The sequence below is a fragment of the Tenrec ecaudatus genome, chromosome 2 (genome assembly GCF_050624435.1).
Source record: "Tenrec ecaudatus isolate mTenEca1 chromosome 2, mTenEca1.hap1, whole genome shotgun sequence".
Taxonomy (NCBI): domain Eukaryota; kingdom Metazoa; phylum Chordata; class Mammalia; order Afrosoricida; family Tenrecidae; genus Tenrec; species Tenrec ecaudatus.
In genome coordinates, this window is record NC_134531.1 from 295,061,085 (window position 1) to 295,080,449 (window position 19,365).

General features: G+C 44.4%; 1 protein-coding gene across 13 annotated transcripts in view; it reads right to left on the reverse strand.

Moving 5' to 3' along the window:
* The window catches only part of BBX (BBX high mobility group box domain containing), a 337,134-nt gene that overhangs the window by 21,263 nt on the left and 296,506 nt on the right, over positions 1–19,365 (reverse strand). For 12 of the 13 annotated variants that reach the window (XM_075542577.1, XM_075542574.1, XM_075542579.1 and 9 more), the window contains 4 exons: positions 18,502–18,643; positions 13,338–13,486; positions 2,396–2,485; positions 991–1,050 (listed from right to left, as the gene is read on the reverse strand). In XM_075542577.1, the coding sequence (XP_075398692.1) occupies positions 991–1,050; positions 2,396–2,485; positions 13,338–13,486; positions 18,502–18,643 (441 nt within the window). The remainder of the gene's footprint in view (positions 1–990; positions 1,051–2,395; positions 2,486–13,337; positions 13,487–18,501; positions 18,644–19,365) is intronic. The other variant, XM_075542581.1, reaches the window with a different exon arrangement.

Consider the following 19,365-nt stretch of genomic DNA (forward strand, 5'->3'; position numbering starts at 1 on the left):
TCATGCAGTTTCCGGGCTACGAACAGAAACGCTGGGTGTTCCAAACCAGATTCCTAGTTACTTGGCCAACAGTCCTCTTTTCAGAAAAAAAAAACCCCAAAACCAACAAAACTAAAACTCGGCACCTCCCTACCAATTAAAAACGTTACCCCTTTGCCCATAATCCAGAATAAAATACAGGGACCTGCTTTTGCAGTTCACCTGGAGGCCTGGTGGCTCAGTGCAAGGCACTGGCTGCTAACCAGCCACTCTGAGGGAGACAGACAGGGCTTCCTACTCCTGTGAAGAGCCGCAGTCTTGGAAACCCACAGGAGCAGTTCTCCCCTGCCCTTTAGTTAGGGCAGCTATGAGTCAGCATTCACTAACTGGTGAGTTTGCATTGTGTTTTGTTTGGATCCAGCCGGTGCCCCTCAGGGGGCAGTATTCCCCACCCAGAGAAACACTGTCTTAAACCAGCAGCAACATTTGGTGAAAGGTGAGCTTCCTGATCTGCTTGCATAAAAATGAAGGCCAAGGAAATACTTTTCCGTATCACATGGCAGGGGGGTCACTACAAATTGTACCTGACTCCACCGTCATTTTGTTTGTTTGCGAGGTATGTGCAGTTATACCCGGGGGAAAGGTCAGTCCAGGAATCATTTCTGCAGGCTTGCTAATGGCCAGCCAACCACGAGAGTCCCACAGTGCTGGATTCTGATTTTCCAAGGCATGTCTGCAACACAAACTGTAGAGCTGTATATTTTTAGCTACAAATGACTCTAATTTCTGTTAATGTGGCTCATAGGTTATAAAGCTCCCTTTAACAAATTAAACCTCACATGACACGTGGCCTGAATCTTTGTAGGAGTCCAATAAATAATAGTTTTGTTTTGAAAATGAAAGATAACCTGATTATGGACAAGCAGGCTTAATGCTGTTAGTAAGGGCTCTAAAAGTTATGCCTTTTTCAGTACAGTGAAGACTAGTAAACACAATACAATAAAGTCTTACCTTCTGTAGGGTGAATGGCATCCAAGAAGAGTTGCCTGTTGGACCATTTATCCCCACTTCCTAAAAACAAGGAAAAGGAATGTGAAACTGTACTCCTGTTACAAAGATAGACACTTAAAAAAGATAAAATACAAAACACCTTAAACAAAAATGTACAAAATACGAAACGTTATCACACAAATGAAGTCCAACATTACTTTAGCTATTTAATTCTCAAAACTGTATTTGTCATCCAACGAGACTATCCAGAAAACATTAAACAGGAATCTTTTATAAATGAAATTCTTAGGTAATATCTACAACTTTAATCATCGTCCGCTGAAGGTCAGTTAAAAGGCAATGGACAAGGTGCCATTTTACCTAAAGAGTGAAGTTTTCCCACTGGAACCAGAGAAAGAGTAATATCAATACACAAAGAAGAGAGGCTGAAGTAGAGGTGAAAATAAAAATTCAGTCAAAGGTCGTACATAGGGATGGACACATAGCACATACGTCTGCACATGGACGACAGCGGCATTGAAAGCTTCACTCAAGAATCATGAAATGCTTCACATATGGCCATGCAAGTGGGATGCAATTGGGCACTGGGCGCGTAGGTGGACGGCAGTCACGGTGTCGACACATGCGGGGAGATGCTAAAGGAAGCCTGACTTCCCAGGACAGGCGGCTGCGCTGGCCAGCTGGGAAGACTTCTCTTTCACGTGAAAGGAAAGGGCTCCTGGATTTGGAAAGAATGGGCTTTTAAGACGGGCCCTGACGAGGTTTCCAGGGCGCATCATGGTGCTAGCAAGGAGGTAGATGTCCAGAGGAAAGGGGTGGCGGGGTGCCCTCTGGAATCCCAGCTGTGTGACTGAAGGAGGCGGGGCAGAATCTGGCACACGCTGAAGCATTTAGAGGGAGGGGCAAGTCATGATTGAGAAGTGGCAAAATTTGGTCCACAAGAACCCTCAAGTGTCAGAGAAGGCCTGGGCATTGTGAGGCTTTCGGAGAGTATGAATCAGGCGCAGCCTCGGGAGGTGGGGGGATGTGGCCCCGGTGTGAAGGCCGTCAAACATGAGGAAAACAAGTATGGAAACGCCAACAGAAATAGGTGACTAAGAGCTCAAGAAGACTGAATTTTAAAAATGCATCAAATATAGATGCGCAGAAGCAATTTTAGGATTCACACGGAACTCTAAAAATAGAGACAGATTGGAGTTTTGCCTACAGAGTTCCCCGTGAAGGCAATCTCTCCGCAGTTAGCGGAGCCGTCCAGGCAGAAAGAAAGACAGCCTGTGTCAGGAGCTGAGGGCACTGAAGCAAGCAGAGAGGGAAGGGTACAGTCGGCACAGGGAAGCATTGCTCGAGGATGAAGTCACAATGGAGGGGCCAAGACACCTTAATGGAGGATGGAAGGCAGCGATACCTTTTTCTGGATCGTTAGGTTTCTCCTTTTTGTGCTTATATTTGCTGACAATTTTGTGGAATAAGTTCTTTTTCTGAGACTGGAAGGGACCTACAGACAATATTAATATAAATAGGTCTTATTTCACAACGCCGTAGAAAACAATACTGCGTGTTTCTAAACAATCACACGTCCTCCCACCACTGGAATTAGCAGGCTGATCTGCAAGGAACATCATCTCACATCGATCATCCCCTGTCTAACTTAACAGTGCTCTTTGTGCCCCTTTTTGGGCTTATTTAAAACCCAGGGAGATTCGTCTTAGTTACATGCGTTGGGAGGGAGCCTCCATGGGGGGGGGGGGGTCCTCTGGGCTGAGACTGCAGATTTGCTTGGATGTTGCAATGATACCTAATGACTTTTACAACAGACTATGGCCAATAACATCAGAGTAGCTTTAGTCTGGAACTGAGTGAAGATTTTGCTTCAAAGATGCCTAAATACTACAAGGGAAAGAACGATATGTACTTCATTGCTTATAAGAAAATGATCTTCACACAAAAAGACTGCTTTCAGGACAAAGTTTGGCCTAACATCTCATTAGGTAGTTTTCTAGCTTTTTTGGAACATCTTCTAGGAAGAAAAAAAAGACGTAAAATCAAAAGATATGAGGGTAAGTTCAAATGTATTGATACTAAGGTTATTAAGTGTCTCTGTGATCAATAGATGGCCACACCGTAGTTCGCTCAGCGATGTACTTGCCAAATCCATTCTCCTTACAGTACCTTCAAAATAAGAGGTCCAATTAAAAGAGTGATCTGCTGGGCTAATTAAATTCCAGGCAGAGCAGTCAGCTCAGAAAGTTGCAGTGACTATAGTTTGGGAATCCCAAAGGTAATCATGACAGATTTTTTCAACGGACACAGAACAACCATGGGGCTTATTACAAAGTTTTCATAAAACGGGGAACAGCACTGGTGAGGAAAAGGCCAGGCAATGTGTGTCAAGGACATTTAAAAAAAAAAAATCACAACAGTGAACTTGCTCCTTCTTCAAGGGTAGCAAGGGGTGTCATACAAGAATTTTGTTGGGAAATATTACTCTATCTAGCCGACAGCCAGGAATCCTGGTCGCGAATGGGCTAGGCGCTGACCTGCTGCCTAGAACGGCTCGGTTGAAATCCATCAGCTGCTCTGCAGGAGAAAGATGAGGCTGCCTGCTGCCTTACATATTTAGGTTGCTGTGAGTTGAAACCAGCTCAATGGCAGTGGATCAGGTGGTTTTTGCCCTAAAACCCTGATCTTGACCCTTCAGAATTGTCTCGTTCCTCTCGATTTGTAGTCCTAGTCAATGCCCAAACTGCTATTTTAGCGTGCTGTAAATAGAGAAGACCGTAGAATTGTTTCTGGAGAGGCTCAAGAGGTAGGAGCACCATCTTTAAAGGTGTGTGCACCTTGATGGGGGGTGGGGTATGTGGTGAAACAACAGTTGGCTTGAAGGACACCACCCTCCCTAATCCCCGTGCTGGGTTTCCTCCTCTCCTCCCTGATCTCTGAATTTTGGAATGTTCTCACTTGGAATGTTGACCTCCTGTCTAGTCTGTTATCAGTCACCTGGTGATGGCTCCGGTCACAAGCTACACCCTGATGACTCAGTCTAACCTGACCCCCTTCTGTGCCACACATCTTCTGGAAGCCAGTGTTCTTAAGAAGGAAAAAAGATAGGTTTGATTCAGAGATTCAATACCTCTACGTCATCATCCCCTACTATTTCCAACGCGCTCTTCTCCTCCAGCCTCTCTATGCTTCACTGCATACTGACTGTCCTCAGCCCATGCAGTCTCACTCCTGCTTTAAGCCCCATGGACAACTGTAACCATTGCTAGAAAATTCTCTTACACACACACACACACACACACACACACACACACACACACACACACCGAAGCTCCGTGGAACCATCTCCTGACCACCCTATGCAAAACTGCAAGCTACCACTTGGATGGGAAGCAAATGAGTTGATCATGGAAAATTCTTATAGTCCCAGTGGTAAAGCTGATTTGCATATAAAAGACCCCTACTCTGCTTAGACTTCACACTGTCACTATACCAGGGCAAGTGAAAAAAAGGTGTTACTTCAAAATCCTAGAAGCCTTTATTAAACAAAAGCTGCAAAATGTGAAGTAATGCTCTCTCAACCTACCCTCCCCCATCTTTTCTAATGGCGGTGCTTGCTTCTAGCTCTTTCCTCAAGATCTCTGCGCTCTGCTTTACACCGTCTCGAAACTGCAGTGTTGGTAGCCTCCAGGGACTCAAATCATGTCCCTTTGAGACGCTCACTGAGATGGCAGAACATAAAGAAATCTGACGGGCCGAGATCAGGGCTGGAGGGTGAATCGGGAAAGGATTCCCAGCAAAATGATCATGGAGCAGTCTTTGCTACCCTCCAAGAACGAGCAGGTGCACTGCGGAGCTGGAACAGGTTTCCCTGGTACCGCTCTCCAGGCCCAGGCCCTTTTCTCATCAGTGTCGTCCTCATCAGCAACGACTGAGTCTGTTCCTATCAGTTACTTAGGAGTGTGTGGTTCTCATTTTCACACATGTCGGGGTTTCCCATATTTTTTTCACTGGCTACTAATTTCATTCCAGTGCAGTTAGGCAACATACAAAAAGAGGATTATTTTAATTCTTTTGTATACACTGAAAAGCTCTGGTAGTGTAGTGAGTTACAAGCGGGACTGATAACAAGGTCAGCAGCTTGAAACCACCAGCTGCTCCTCAGGAGGAAGATGAGGCTTCCTATGCTAGTAGAGAGTCAATTTCTTGGAAAACCCATGGAGCAGCTCTACTCTGCTCCTGTGGTCACTAGAGTTGGAAATGGACTCGCCTCGAGGGAAGTGAAAGAAAAACATGTATCTATTTAGGCATTTTGTTTGTTTTAAGAATGTCCCATGAGCATTTGAGAAAAGCGTACGCCATAGTGTCCCAAACTTACCTGGCCTACTGCTCCTTTCAGAGAAAAGCATTACTCAGTGCCCCCTGGAATTAAAGACTTTAATACACTCACCATAATCCAGGATAAAGTATAAAGGTATTTGCTTTCACAGTCCCTGTCCCCTCCATCGTTCCAGAGCCCCTAAGGGGTAGTATTTTATGAGGGCAAACTGCTGGATATCTTGCTGTTGTTGGGCAGAATGTTTTACAGATGCATTAGGGTGAGTGGGTTTGCAGTGTGGCTCAAGTCTCCTACTTTCTTGCTGATCTCCTGCCTGGTTGCTCTAGCAAATCGCATTTCCCCATAGTAGGTCTCACTGTCTAACGTCCTATACACACTTTACTTGTTGCTTAGTCTTACTTATTGCCTGGTCCCCAGGCCATAAAATAACCTCCTGGGTGGCAGCAGGTTGCTCTTGTTCAGAGATATTCTAAATGCCGAGAAGGTTTCTCAGCACATGGCTGGCTCCCAATAAGTATTTTTTGCATTAACAAATAAAAGCTCGTAGAGCAGTAAGGGAATAAAGTTTGAACTCAAGAAGTCACGTAGCTGCTGTCATTACTGATCTTATAAAGCTGTGCAAGTGTTTTCCATGCCTACACCAGGACATCACACCATATAACCCAGAGCAAGCACCTCTGAACTGACTGCTGGTGGTTTGTAATGGAATTAGAAAATGTTTCCTTGTTTGTTTCTTTGGGGAGAAGATGAGCCATAAGAGAAACCACTGAACAAATACAAAGGAAGTATAGCATACAGATAGTTTCCAGGTGTTCTCTATGATCCATCTACAATCAGGGCCTTATGCACATTTTCTACAACTCAGGCAACTGCAAGCAGATACATCTGGAAGATACACGGGCCATCGTGGAAAATGGATATAGAAGCAAACAAAAGCAATGCTGAGGCCTCTTAGGATCAAAGGGTCCTAGAGATTTAACTGTAGACAAATAATATAAAAAGGCATTGGCTCACAGAAAGAGTGATTTCTGCATAAAGAAGTGGTTCCGAAAAGGAAAGTTTTGGTGGACAGCGATGTGTCAAGAGAGAAGAAAATGGTTCACTTTTTCACACCCAATCACACTCAGAAATCGAACCAATACAATTCAACTAAAGGTAGAACCCACTGCCTCTAACATTGAAAAAAGAAAAAAACTGGAGTGATTTTGTAGACAGAAGAGCTTTTGTAAATTTACTCTCTACTAATAGACATTTTAAAACTTCCTTCTTCTATCCCACCGAACTGTAGCTATAAAACAAACCTATGTTAATGACAATTTCAGACAAGACGGTGCCACACTGAGAAGCTTGAGTAAGAGATAAGATATAAATGCAGTCCCCGAAAGGCAGCAATTTTAGAATTAAGAGCAGAGTCCTTTTTAAAATTATTTCTGCTTGCCAGTATGGTACGCGCACCTGCCTTTTGCCTTAGTTATCATATAACATAGACGAGCTCATGAAGGAAAAGATGAGAGCAGAGAAAATCAGGTGAGATTGAATCACGGAGAAAATAAACGTTCAACAATCGTCATTCAGGCTACATCTCATGCTTTCTTTTTTCACCCCCTTTACTACCAAACAGCCTCAGTCTGTCTACCAACATCTGTCTCCTTAAGACAAAAAGCACAGAATGCGGCAGCCCTGCAGGCTCTTACTAGGTCCCTGTGGGACAAAGAACTAGACTGGGCATTTTGCCTCTGGTTTCTACAAAGACCATGGAATTCCTTAGCAATCAAGATGCTGAGTTTTCTAAAACCTTCAGGCAACACTAAACATGTGTAAATGAACTGGGACCTGGTGGCCCAACCTTGTCAACAAATCTGAGAAAGGGAGAGGGGGAGCTTGCTAGTTACATTCCATCTTAACTATGCATCAAAGGCTCATGGCTATGCAAAGATTTAGAGATATGGGACTTCTTTGTGCTTGGCAAGCGCATGTACTGAAGAGCATGGCACACGCCTGGGGACAGGGAAGACCAGTTGGCCATAATCTTTTCCAGCCCTTGCCCGAGCCCGCTGTGTGCTTGTAAGCTTTCTGGTAAGTGGGTGGGTCAGCACCTGTGGTCTAAGTGAGTTCTGCCAGTCCTTCTGGTGAATGACTGAGCCCACAGGGCGCAGGGAGAGCCAGCAGAGAGCCTGGGCATTGCCTGTTTGAGAGGGGATGGAAGAATGCAGTCCTAACTTGTGCAGCTCCAACTCTTGAGTGGTGAGTATCGGCAAAGAGAACGTGTCATTTGGATGGATGGTATTGAGAGGGAGAAAGAGGAGGGCTAAAGGGGTTGTCCCCACCAAATGGCAATGCTAAACAAAAGTTAGCGGCCCGTCCCTTAATACAGGGGTTGCAAAGAAGTCAGGCCCGCGTTAGACACCCATGGGGGCAATCCAAAGCTGAGCCTGCCCAGCATCCAGGTCACCCAAGCCCAAGTGGAAATCAAGGTGGGCACCCACTCCCATTAGGCGCCAGTGACATTACCTCACACATGTGCCTGAACTCACCCGCTAAGATCTGCCCAAACCCTCAAGTACACCCCTCCGGCTAGTGGGGATAGGGAAATAAATAGCAGACTGAGGGCAAGCCACGGCCCGGCCCTCTCTCAAGGTCACTCTTGCAGGTCAAAGCGTGGAATCTCTACCCTGTGAGAAGTGCGCATGTGCACGCCCTCAAGGGAGCGCACACTGGCTTTTTTTTTGGTTCCAGGACCCCACTTTCTGGCCATTTTCCACATGGTTTTTCATGCTCCCCTGAAGCAGCCATTTTCAGTTGCCAACTTTCCCGCACGGCCCCCGCTATACGGCTTTGCACGCTTTCCATAGATATCTGAGGCTGTCATACCTGACACTGGCGTGGAAAGGGGGAACTGATTACAGGGATCTACACATAACCTCCTTCTTGGGGACGGACAACAGGAAAGTGGGTGACGGGAGACATTGGACAGTATAAGATATGACAAAATAATAATAATAATAATTTATAAATTATCAAGGGTTCAAGTAGAATGCAAATGTTTTGAGAATGATGATGGCAACAAATGTATAAAAGTGCTTGACACATGGATGTATAAATGGATTGTGATAAGAATTGTACAAGCCCCCAGTAAAATGATTAAAAAAATAATAAAACACTCAGAAAATAAACTATCATTGTATTCAGATGTAAACAACTAAATATTATTTACAAAAATAAATCATTTTTCATGTTTTAAAAAAACGTTACTTGGATTTACAAGAATGCTATGTCCCTTGAATCCTTTCAGCAGTTGAGAAGCAAGAATGAGACAAAGCTATCCCAGAAACCTAACAGTAGCAGGCTAATCAAGTAGCCAGTGAAACTGAATTACCTTCACTTTAGAAATTAGCCGGATGCGGTTCATGCTGGCACACCACGCACTTAGGCTTTGGGGCCGGATGGCCCGTATTTTGAAATTTATCAGTCTCGTTTGCATCTCAATTTCACAGTTGGTGGACAAGTAGTGAGGCAAGCCATAAACAGGATAAAAGGGGTGCCATAAAGACATTAGCAATTTTCTTTCCAAGAGATTAATGCAGCTCATGAATTGCTATGCAATAAGTCTCTTTTGTGTGAGGAGCTGTAGTGACACTGAGTCCTTTTCCGTGTTAATCTGGTGTGATACTTTTGCTAGGTCAAGGTGAAGTAAGTGAGCCTTGCTCCACGGATGGGGGCCCTTGAACAATACAAACGGCTCACACATTCAGCTAACTGAAAAGGTTACAAGTTGGAGTGCCGGAAAGCCTCAGAAGAGCCTGCCCAACTACTTCCAAAAAAGCTCCCAGCCATTCCAAACCCTGTGGAGCACAGTTCTATGGGTTCACAGTGGGTCGCCATTTGTTGGTGATAACTCAAGGGCACCTAGTGGAGTCTTTAGAATGGAAACAAAGGACAGCCATGGCTCTAATGGTAGTGTCTTATGTCAAGGTTCTATAGTTATATGCTTTTAAGCTCTTAAAGGAGCAAGGATTTTGTTCTATAGTGTCACTTTCATAATGAACACAGTCACAAGTAATCAACGAAATCTCGCTGTGATAATCCACAGTAAAGCGGTCCTGTCTGCGTGTTGGGCACACATACAGATTTGCTGACTTGGATATGCTCACGGAGTCAATCAGCTACGCTACAGCTAAGGTTCTTTGGAATGGCACAGGGCCCTTTCTTGTGTTTGAACCATGCACCTTGTGAGGAAATTCAGGATTTTTCTAGGTATAGCTCTGTGTCTGCAGTCATGCCTTCACCACATTCCTGAAAAAGTGGTGACAATGCAGACTCACAAAGAGGTCTGGGCCAAGATACAGGGAGAACAGCCCAACTGTCCCAAATAGGGCCTTGTCTTCAACCTTTCATTGTATCAACCTGCTCCCTTTATTACCACTGTGGGTTTTTTGGTCAACATGTCAAATTCCTAACCTATTTGAAATGTCCATCTCACAACAAGGATGTGGATTAGGAGGAGAAGAAAAGAGACAGAGAAAGTTCAAGAGTATAATCGGCAATGAGCCAAGGAACAAACAGCATGAGGAGAGAGAAGAGATAAAGAGAAGGAAGGTCAGGGGTCAAGATGGGCCATAATTTAAATACTCTGAGTGGTACTCAAGTCTGCTAGACCTCCATGACCCTCCATTGTTTGAGAATTACTATTCTGCAGAGAACTCTGACTTCTGATTCTTTAATAAACAGTATTTCATACATTAACTGTATACTTAAGATTATGATTATGCTGAAAACAAATCTTTTAAGGAGTTACAATCAAATGTAGACATACAGTTTTCATTTAAAAACATGTAGAAATAACAGAGATAACCAAGAAATACGTTAAGAATGGGGTGCTTTACCTGAATGGCATGGTGAGCTAGATGGATTGCGGTTTCCTAGATAATTTGCTCATGGAAGCCAAGGGAAATTTTATTCCTAAATCATTATGCACTGGCACTGCCGTAACCCAAACCTTACTAGAAGATGGCATTTAAAGATATTTTCATTGTAATTTCGAGAAAAAAAAATCATTACGTACAGGGGAGCGGGGTGGGCAGCAGAGGTGGTTGGCGAACTAGTGGAAGAGAGAAGAGATGACAAAGAAATATAGATAGAAACCAAGGAGACTGGGGAAAACAGGTGCCAACCCAAGCAAGTACAATGCTTCCGAGACATGGAACTGAATAAATAAATACACGCCATGTCTTCAAGACGTTACATTTCAGAAACATTATCTTTTTTACACAACTTGAAGTATCTAAAGAGAAATTCAGTAGGAGATGGGGAAATGAAACGGATGCCAAACAAGGAAAAGGGGAAAGCAACAGGCACAAATGGTACAGTTAGTGGAGGAATAAGGTTTCCTATGAACACATGCTCTTTTAACTAATGAACTCATGCTCTGCTAACACAATGTTTGCTTTGAACAAATCATTATGCAAAGGTACAAAGGGTCTAGAGTCTAAGAAAACAATCTTCTCTATCCCCTAAAGATCAGGCAATTACAGCACAGCTGGTATGATAATTTCATTAATAACTTGTAGGCTAGTACACGGGTGCTGCTGATGCTAGATTATCATCAGCCACAAAGACTATTTTCTTCAGTTTGCTAAATACAGGCGATAGTATTTAATTTATGCTTTGATCTAATTGCATCCTCCTCTGTGAGGATGCAGAGAAAAAGCTAGTCTGGGAAGACTTCCCCCTAACCTATATATTGCTATGTTGTGACAAAGCCAATGACGGTGGCTGGAGAGGTGTAAAGGGAGAGTTAAGATGATACTGTAAGAAGCATAATCCAAACCTCGAAGAAGCTATTTCACATCAAAAGAAATACTGCTAATCTCAGCTGGGAGGAGAAAATCATGTAACAGACAAGCAAGACCCAAGAGAAGGGCTCATGAAAATAGATCCTAACTTTCGGGTTTTACAGCTTTACAAACATAAATCTATTGTTACACTGCCAGATAAATAATTCTGTCAGCTTCCCAGCTCTACACTCAATGCCTCAAAGTCCAAGGAGCGAAAGAAAAGAGAATCTATTCTTCCCATCAGCCTATTCTACTCCATTTTATTAGCTTGTCAGGTGTTTATCAGCCACTTTCAACCTCAGCACGGTGAGAGCTCAAGGTGCCAGGTACCTCTGGACTACTCTGCTTGTTGACATACCTCTTTAGTGCCCAGACTGTCCCTCACTTGGCTGTCCACCAATGTGCCCAGCTACCCATCGCCTGTCTTCTCTGGTTCCTTCCTGCTCACCCTGGAAGGTCCTGACAACACCCTCCTTCATGGCGCCAGACGCGCAGGCTTGGGGATACACCATTTCTGAGGCAGTTCTGTTTTCAGTGAGCTTGTTTTTATTAAGCACAGAGGAAAAATGAGCTAATTCTGAAATGACTTATCTATGTCCCTCTATCGGGAAGAGTCACTTTTCTTTAGCGTTCTGTCTTTTGAGACACGGGTCTCAAAGCGACCCACTTGTGTTGTGTCCATTTCAGTGCAGAGGAGTTTTTGGGTCTCTAGAGAGAAAGGCTTAAGTTTCTTTCTTCTTATTTTTTAATCAGCAAGGATTTTTATTTGACTGACAGTGCATTGTTAACTATTCTTTTTCCGTGGTAGTCACTGGTGATCTTGTGAATGTGAAAGTCCAATCCTCTGTTTCTGCATTTGGTCCCTGTGTGTGCACACCATCCCTATTCAATTTTGCCATAAAGTCTCTTATTCTGTCACCTCCCATTCGAGGAGTTGACAGAATAAGTGACTGTTTTTTTCTTTTCTTTAAAAAGAATCATTTTATTAGGTTTAAATTTCTTTAGAGAAGAAATCATAATTTTCCCTAGTGCGTACGCAATCCATGGAATTGCCCCTTCTCACTAATACTCATTTAATTACCCAGGATTACTAAAATCAAAGATTTAAAGAAATATGTACACATCTGTAATTTCAAGAGTCATCTATTACTATCTAGTCTTCTATCCAAAATGCACAAAATCAAAGAATACATCTGATTTGATGAGAGGCAGCCATTTTCCTGCAGGGTAATGATAAGAACTCTTTCATAAAATTCTGTTCAAAATGGAATCCTGACAGCAACCACAGATCTGTCCTCCCAGGCCTGCCTCTAGCCACTCCCTGTCCTTGCAGGGCATGTGGCTCAGACCTTTCACATTTTTCAGGTGGGTGGGTGGGGCAATCCTTCCTTATGCTTAACAACCTTGAGAAGAGTCAGATAGTTTGCCTCCTGTCTCCTGCCCATAAAATTCAAAGTGACCCCAGTTGTTGAGACCACCGAGGAGGCCCCCACACTCTTGACCCACCCACTCTGGATGACAGGACTGCCCCGGTTGAATGCTGAGAATCAAGTAAGTCGTGTTGACAATTTTATAAGCTTTCCTGATATATGCAAGAGAGGAGTAAATTTTCTAAATCTAAGCCATATATATATATATATATATATATATATATATATATATATATATATATATATATATATATATAGAGAGAGAGAGAGAGAGAGAGAGAGAGGTAGTAGTCTGAAGAGTTTTATTTTCATTTTCCCACACTACTTACATCAAGCAAATCCAAGTCCAGCCTTCTGTAGCTATAGGCCAGAGCCAAAGCGGAGTCAGCCAGCACTTTCTGATTAGATAAAGCTTGACTTACCAAATTAGAATTCTGGAGGGCAGAAGGCAAAAGACTACACATAATGTTTCAGAGAACGCTGGACTCCAACTTTTAGTGCAAATCTCCAAGTCGAGAGGCCAAAGGGCAGAGGTTGAACAGATTTGGGAAGGCAGAGGGCAGAGAGAAAGAGGAGAGAGAGTCAGGGGCCCAGATCATCTGGGACCGCGACCTGAAGTCCTAAGTTGCTGCGGTCTCAATTCTCAATGCAAGTCTATGTCTAGCAAGAGCTGCTGCAGACCTTCAGCAGAGGGCTCGGCGGAGGCTCTGTGTCCACATCAGGGAGACTGAGCACACATCTCACCTTTGCTGGTTTTAGTCAGTTCTGAGGACAGGCTCCCCGTCTTCTTCTTCTTCCTTGGGACAGGTGCATATTTCCGGTCAAATGTGACAGGACTGTACTGTGGGAGGCTGTTGAACTTTCTTTCAAATTCTTCATCCAGCTTTGTCGAGCTAATAGAAGTGGGGGAGAAAAGTGGAAACCGATCAGCGCAGGAAGCAACTACTTGAAAGGAAAATGATACCAGCTATCTTTCTAGATCATCCATTTGATAGCTGATTAGAACATTGCTAAGTCAATTCTGTGGATAGGGGCGTGGGGCGGGCAGGGGAGAAACCCACACATCTTTCTAGTTGGAGAAAGTTTACTACTCAGTCAACCCACCTGAGAGATGAGGTTGTCTAGAAACGTAGAAACATCACCGAAAATATCAGACTATCTTTGACAAGGAACACTTGCCATGGTTTTAATTGGTATGATAATGCTTCCCAAAAGATAGTACAAAGACAGCTGCTCATTCTAGAGATTAATATCCAGGCACCAGTTGCTTAGTGTCTGTTTGGAAAATGCCCAATTACATACATGTCCATGGCCTGGGGTATTCAAGTCTGAGGGTCTGAGTGAGGCTGGAGTTTCACTTCGGTCTCCATGCTGTGTGTAGTTTGGCAGCCTCCACATTCCCGCCCCTGATCCCCCTCAGCTCCTGGGACTCAGGTCTAATCCTCAAATTTTGTCCAGTGTGATTTTTATAAGATGCCAATGGACAGGTATGTGCCTGGTGTCTCTGCCCTGACTCTGCCCTCACCTCCCTTGGCCTGCAGTACCTCCTCCTTAGTGATGGCGAGGAGGCCCTACTTGCAGCTGGCTTGGTTCGTCCAAAGCAGGCGCTGTTCAGGCTGTGTGTTGCGTGCGTGGCAGGCCCCCCAGCACACTGGCCTGTGAGCCCCACACCCCAGGGACATATCCCACAGTGACCGCTTTCACAGACCATACTGTGAACATTAAGTCATGCACACCTGTATATGTACACGCTGGAAAGCTGGGCTACTTGTCGTTTGGCCATGATGCAGACTCTAATTTTATTTTTAAATTAGTAGCTAGTGTTTGATTAACAATCACATAGACACAAACCAAATACAAACGGAATCTTGGACTACTAAAGGAAAAATTCTGGATGGCTGACCTGGAAGAGGATAAAACACGGAACGCGTGAAACTAAGCGAGTTTTCAGTAAGCACACGGGCAGACACGGCATTCACTCCAACCACAAATGACTTCAGAAAAGCCACCATCAGCGCCAGGCAATTCTTGGATTACTTCTGACTGTCTCTATGGCCACCACATAGCAGTGGCGGCTTGCCTGCTGGATCCAATGCTGGCCGCTGGCTTTTACTTAGTGAGGCTTATTCATCGAAGATACAACCCAGACGGATGGAGGAGTTGAAGGAGAATCCCTATGCTCTGTCTGGAAAATTGAGGTCATACTGGGAAGAGATAAACAGCTTTGTCTACAGTCTTATGTGAAGCTAATGTATCAGGGTGGTAGCTAAGGAATATTCAGATGTATTTCTACCTAAAGCCTTCCTGGTTTTGGATTATGTGCAAGAGTTGTGGAGCAAAAACAAGACCCTCAGTGTCAAAAGAAATGTGTGATCTCAAAGTTCTTTCAGAGCAGCTAGAGCAGCGGTTCTCAACCTGTGGGTTGCGACCCCTTTGGGGGTGTGTGTCAAATGACGCTTTCACAGGTGTCACCCAATTCACAGCAGTAGCAAAATCACCGTGATGAAGTAGCGGCGAAAATAATTTTATGGTTAGGGGTCACCACCACATGAGGAACTGTATGAAAGGCTCAAGGCATTAGGAAGGCTGCGAACCGCTGAGCTAGCGGGTGGCGCTGGGGATTGAGAAATGTCCCTTACCTAATACAGCCGCCTTTTCTCATTCAGTTACAGAAACTATTAACACTGATGGCAGCTGGTGGGTTTGAATTGCTGCCCACCATGTAGTGCACTATACCACCGGGGCGGCTGGGAAATAGGGAGCAGATGCTGAATCTACTAGCTAATGCTCAATCTTTCATTGATGACTATAGTTTTATACACACTTTTGCTATATATGCTGATATATATTTCTTGGCATATATGCTTTGAAGTTCTTAAGTGGGTAGAGACCATCATCTAAGGTTTTCTTGGCGAGATCTGTTAAGTCATAACTGAGCTGAAAGCGGAAAGCACATTCCTGACTGCAGTGAATTAGTGGGGCAGGACTAGGCAGTGTCTCATTCTGCTGCACACAACCCACTCCGGGGCTCAAAACAGCAGTTAGGTACTGTTGCTTCTGGCAAGGGCAGCAGTCAGCAGTGCCTGGGAGAAAGGCAGGGCTTTCTACTCCTGGAAGAATTCTTCTTGCAAACCTGCAGGGACAGCTCTTCCCTGCCCTATGGGGTTACCCTAAGTCAGAAGGGACTTGAAGGCAGTGAGAAGAAGAACATTTGACTAGACAGCACATTTCTGGACATTAAAATGCTTCTAAATGCTTACCTAGAAATCTCAGAGAAGGCAGGAACGGGCACTTCTCAGTGCTCAGGAACGGTAATGGGATTTTCCAACAAGGCAAAGACACACTCAAACAAGCTAAGACTGAAAAAGGAGTGGGGTACAAACTCCTGAGGCTTACTGTTGATTTAAGCCTACGGAAAAACTACACTCTCTGTAGCAACCATGAAACCTAGAGCTTTCCTCTAGCTCCTAAATGCTTCCTCGCCCCTCTCCCCTGCCTCTGCCCCCCACTGTCATGATCCCAATTCTGCCTTACAAATCTGGTGAGACCAGAGGATGTACACTGGTACAGATAGGAACTGGAAACACAGGGAATCCAGGGTGGATGATCCCTTCAGGATCAGTGGTGTGAGGAGCGATACTGGGAGGGTGGAGTGGAAAGGGGGAACCGATTACAAGGATCTACAGGTGACCTCCTCCCTGGGAGACAGACAAGAGAAAAGTAGGTGAAGGGAGATGTCGGACAATGCAAGATATGACAAAACATTATTTTATAAATTATCAAGGGATCATAAGGGAGGAGGGAACGGGGAGGGAAAGGGAAAAATGAGGGGCTGATGCGAGGAGCTTCAGTGGAGAGCAAGTGTTTTGAGAAAGATGGGAGCAATGAATGTACAGATGTGCTTTACACAACTGATGTGTGTGTGGATTGTGATAGGAGTTGGATGAGCCCCTAATAAAATGAATAAAAAAGGAAGCAAAACTACACTCTCAGTTATGTACGTGTGGCTTCCTCAGAAATGATAAAAACAAAACCCCGACGCAAACAAATCCAACTCACATGCTGAAACCTTTTCAGAGTTTTTAAAAAGATTGTTCCATATTTCTTCCTCCTCACAGAAAGTAGAAGCATTCTTTGTCACGGTGTCGGCAGTTCCTAATGGCAGTGACAGGGCACTTTCTGATGGGAAGCATTAAAGTCTGTGTTCCCTGGTTCCACCCTGTCTGCCGGGAGAGCTGCCACTCTGCTGGCACAGAGACCTATAAGGCATCCTTGGCAATTCTTCTAAAACACACAGCTTGTTGGCTCAGATGCTCAACAATCACGCTTTCAGAAATTCCGCATTTGCAAGTGTGATTTGACAATGACAAATGTGATGATTTTCATGTCATTGTTTAATCATAACGTAAGCAAAACTATCAGGACGGCTCTGGATTGTTCCAGGTATGAGGGAGGAAGAAGGATATTAGATTATTTCATCTGAATATAAAAAATATCAGAGAGCTAATTTCCACCCTTCCACTGTGTGATACCCCTAGACCTTGGAATTAAAGAGACTTTAAAGCACTCTAACTTCCAAGGGATAATACTGGATTTTGCTACTAACACACATGTAAATATTTCCGAATGAACCAAATGTGATACACACAATGCATAGCATTTGCATCCCTTTAAAAAGACTTATAAAAAGTGGTTGTTGTTAGATTCTGTACAGTCAGTGTTGACTAGCGGCACCACTGTGCACAGAAGAATAAAACACAGCCTGGTCCGGCACCGTCCTCCTAATCGTTACTCTACTCGAGCTCACTGGGGCAGCCGCTGTGTCGGTCCATCTCCTGGAGCACTTTCCTTCTTCCTCAACCTGTTGTTTGCCAAGCATGACGTACTTCTCCAGGGACTAGACCCTCCCAGGAACATGCCCAAAGCGTAAGCGATGAGGTCCCACCACGCTGGCGTTTAGGAGTATTTTGGCTGTACAGCTTCCAAGACAGACTCGCTCGTTCCACTGGCAGTCCATGACGCCGTCCATGTTCTTTGCCAACACCATAATTCGAATGTGTGCGTTCTCCAGTTTTACTTACTCACTGTCCGGTTTTCTTAAGGATGTGAGGGAACTGAACATACCACGGCTTGAGGGCAAGCACACCTTGGGATTCAGGGTCATCTTTGCTGTGAGCACTAAGTTGCACTAACTGAGGATGAACGTGACATCAGGATGAGCAGGTGACACAACCTTGCTTGCTGAAAGGGATGACTTGAAGCACTTAGCAATGAAGATCAAAACTAAAGGCTTCCCTGGGGATTATGCCTTACCGTAACACAACCTGCCTAATGATAAGCACCATCATGGTCAAGAGAGGGCATAGGGAGCCTGTAAGATTTCATTTCGTTCAGAACCACACTCTATGACTGCCAGGGAAGCAGCAGTCAGGAAATCAAATGAGGTACTGTACTGGGACAATCTGTTGCAAGAGAGCTCTCTAAAGGGTCTCTTTGAGGACAAAGGTGTGCCTGACCAAGTCATGAAGACATACTAATCGAACATCCGTCCTCGGCTGCACATGGGAAAAAGCATCTTCAGGATACACACACACACACACACACACACACACACACACACACACACACACTGCCATTCATTAATTCGCAGTGAACCTTGGTGTAAACTCAGGTTTAAGTCTAAGCTATACATATTTTCACTATACTTAAAATGTGAATGATTTTTTTCTTACACAACGGAGTTAACGTACCAATCATGTGGCACACTCGATTTACATAATCCCTAGTATGCTTTAGCAAGAAAATACTGAGTGTTGGGCATCGAGTTGGGTGACTTAGGTTTTACATGGGAACGCGGCTCACACTTGGGGTCTATGCAGCACAACAGGCTGCATTCACAGGCACTTACCCAAGGAGAGACTCTTCCTTTGTCTTGGTCTTCTTGACCTTTTTGCTCCCGCTGCTGCTCCCACTCTGGTTAAATGGCCAGATGTCATCACTCCAACACCCTTCATGATCAGAGGAATTACCTTTTCCTGAGCTTCGTTTCCCTAGAGAAAGCCAAGAGAACGGATGTGCTTGTCTTATTGGGATGTGGAGTAAATCATCTCAGCTGCTTCGCAGGTGGGCCTGGTGCCTCAGGTCCCTCACTACTCTAGAGTCCTGTAGGCGCTTGCTTTCTTGTTGACTTACAGTTGTACTTACAGTCTTGGAGGCTGGTCGTCTGGTCATAACCAACGAATACTGCGTAATTTCAGAGACAGAATGATGACTGCTAGCTTTTCCAATTGAAAATTAGTGAAAGGTGTGTGTGTGTGTAGTGTTCTGGTGTGGTGGGAGGGGAGAAGGCTTTTAATTTTGTGTGCTTAAAGGCTCATTGGAATGACGTCCCTGGAGAAGGGTGCACCCCCAAGAGCTTGTTGGAACTAAGACTCTCACATCTTTTAAGACAAATTACCCAGGCATGAGGTCATCCGCTAGCCAGATAGGAGACTTGTAGGTAGATGAATTTTATGTGAAACACTCCATGGAAGAAAAGTACACACACTAACTGCTTTCTGGATGTATTGCCCAAAATCATTCACTTTAATTATCTCTCTGGCTGTCCAGTGCAAAGGACCTGGTAACCTCTTCCCTTCTGTAACCTAAAAGTCAAGATTAGACCAAGCATACCTGCTTGATTCAGGAATCTTTCTTTCCATCAGTTTAAAACCCAGATGAAAAGCTCCAGCCATTCAACGTGGATGTATCTAAATAAGCAGCAAGTCAGTAC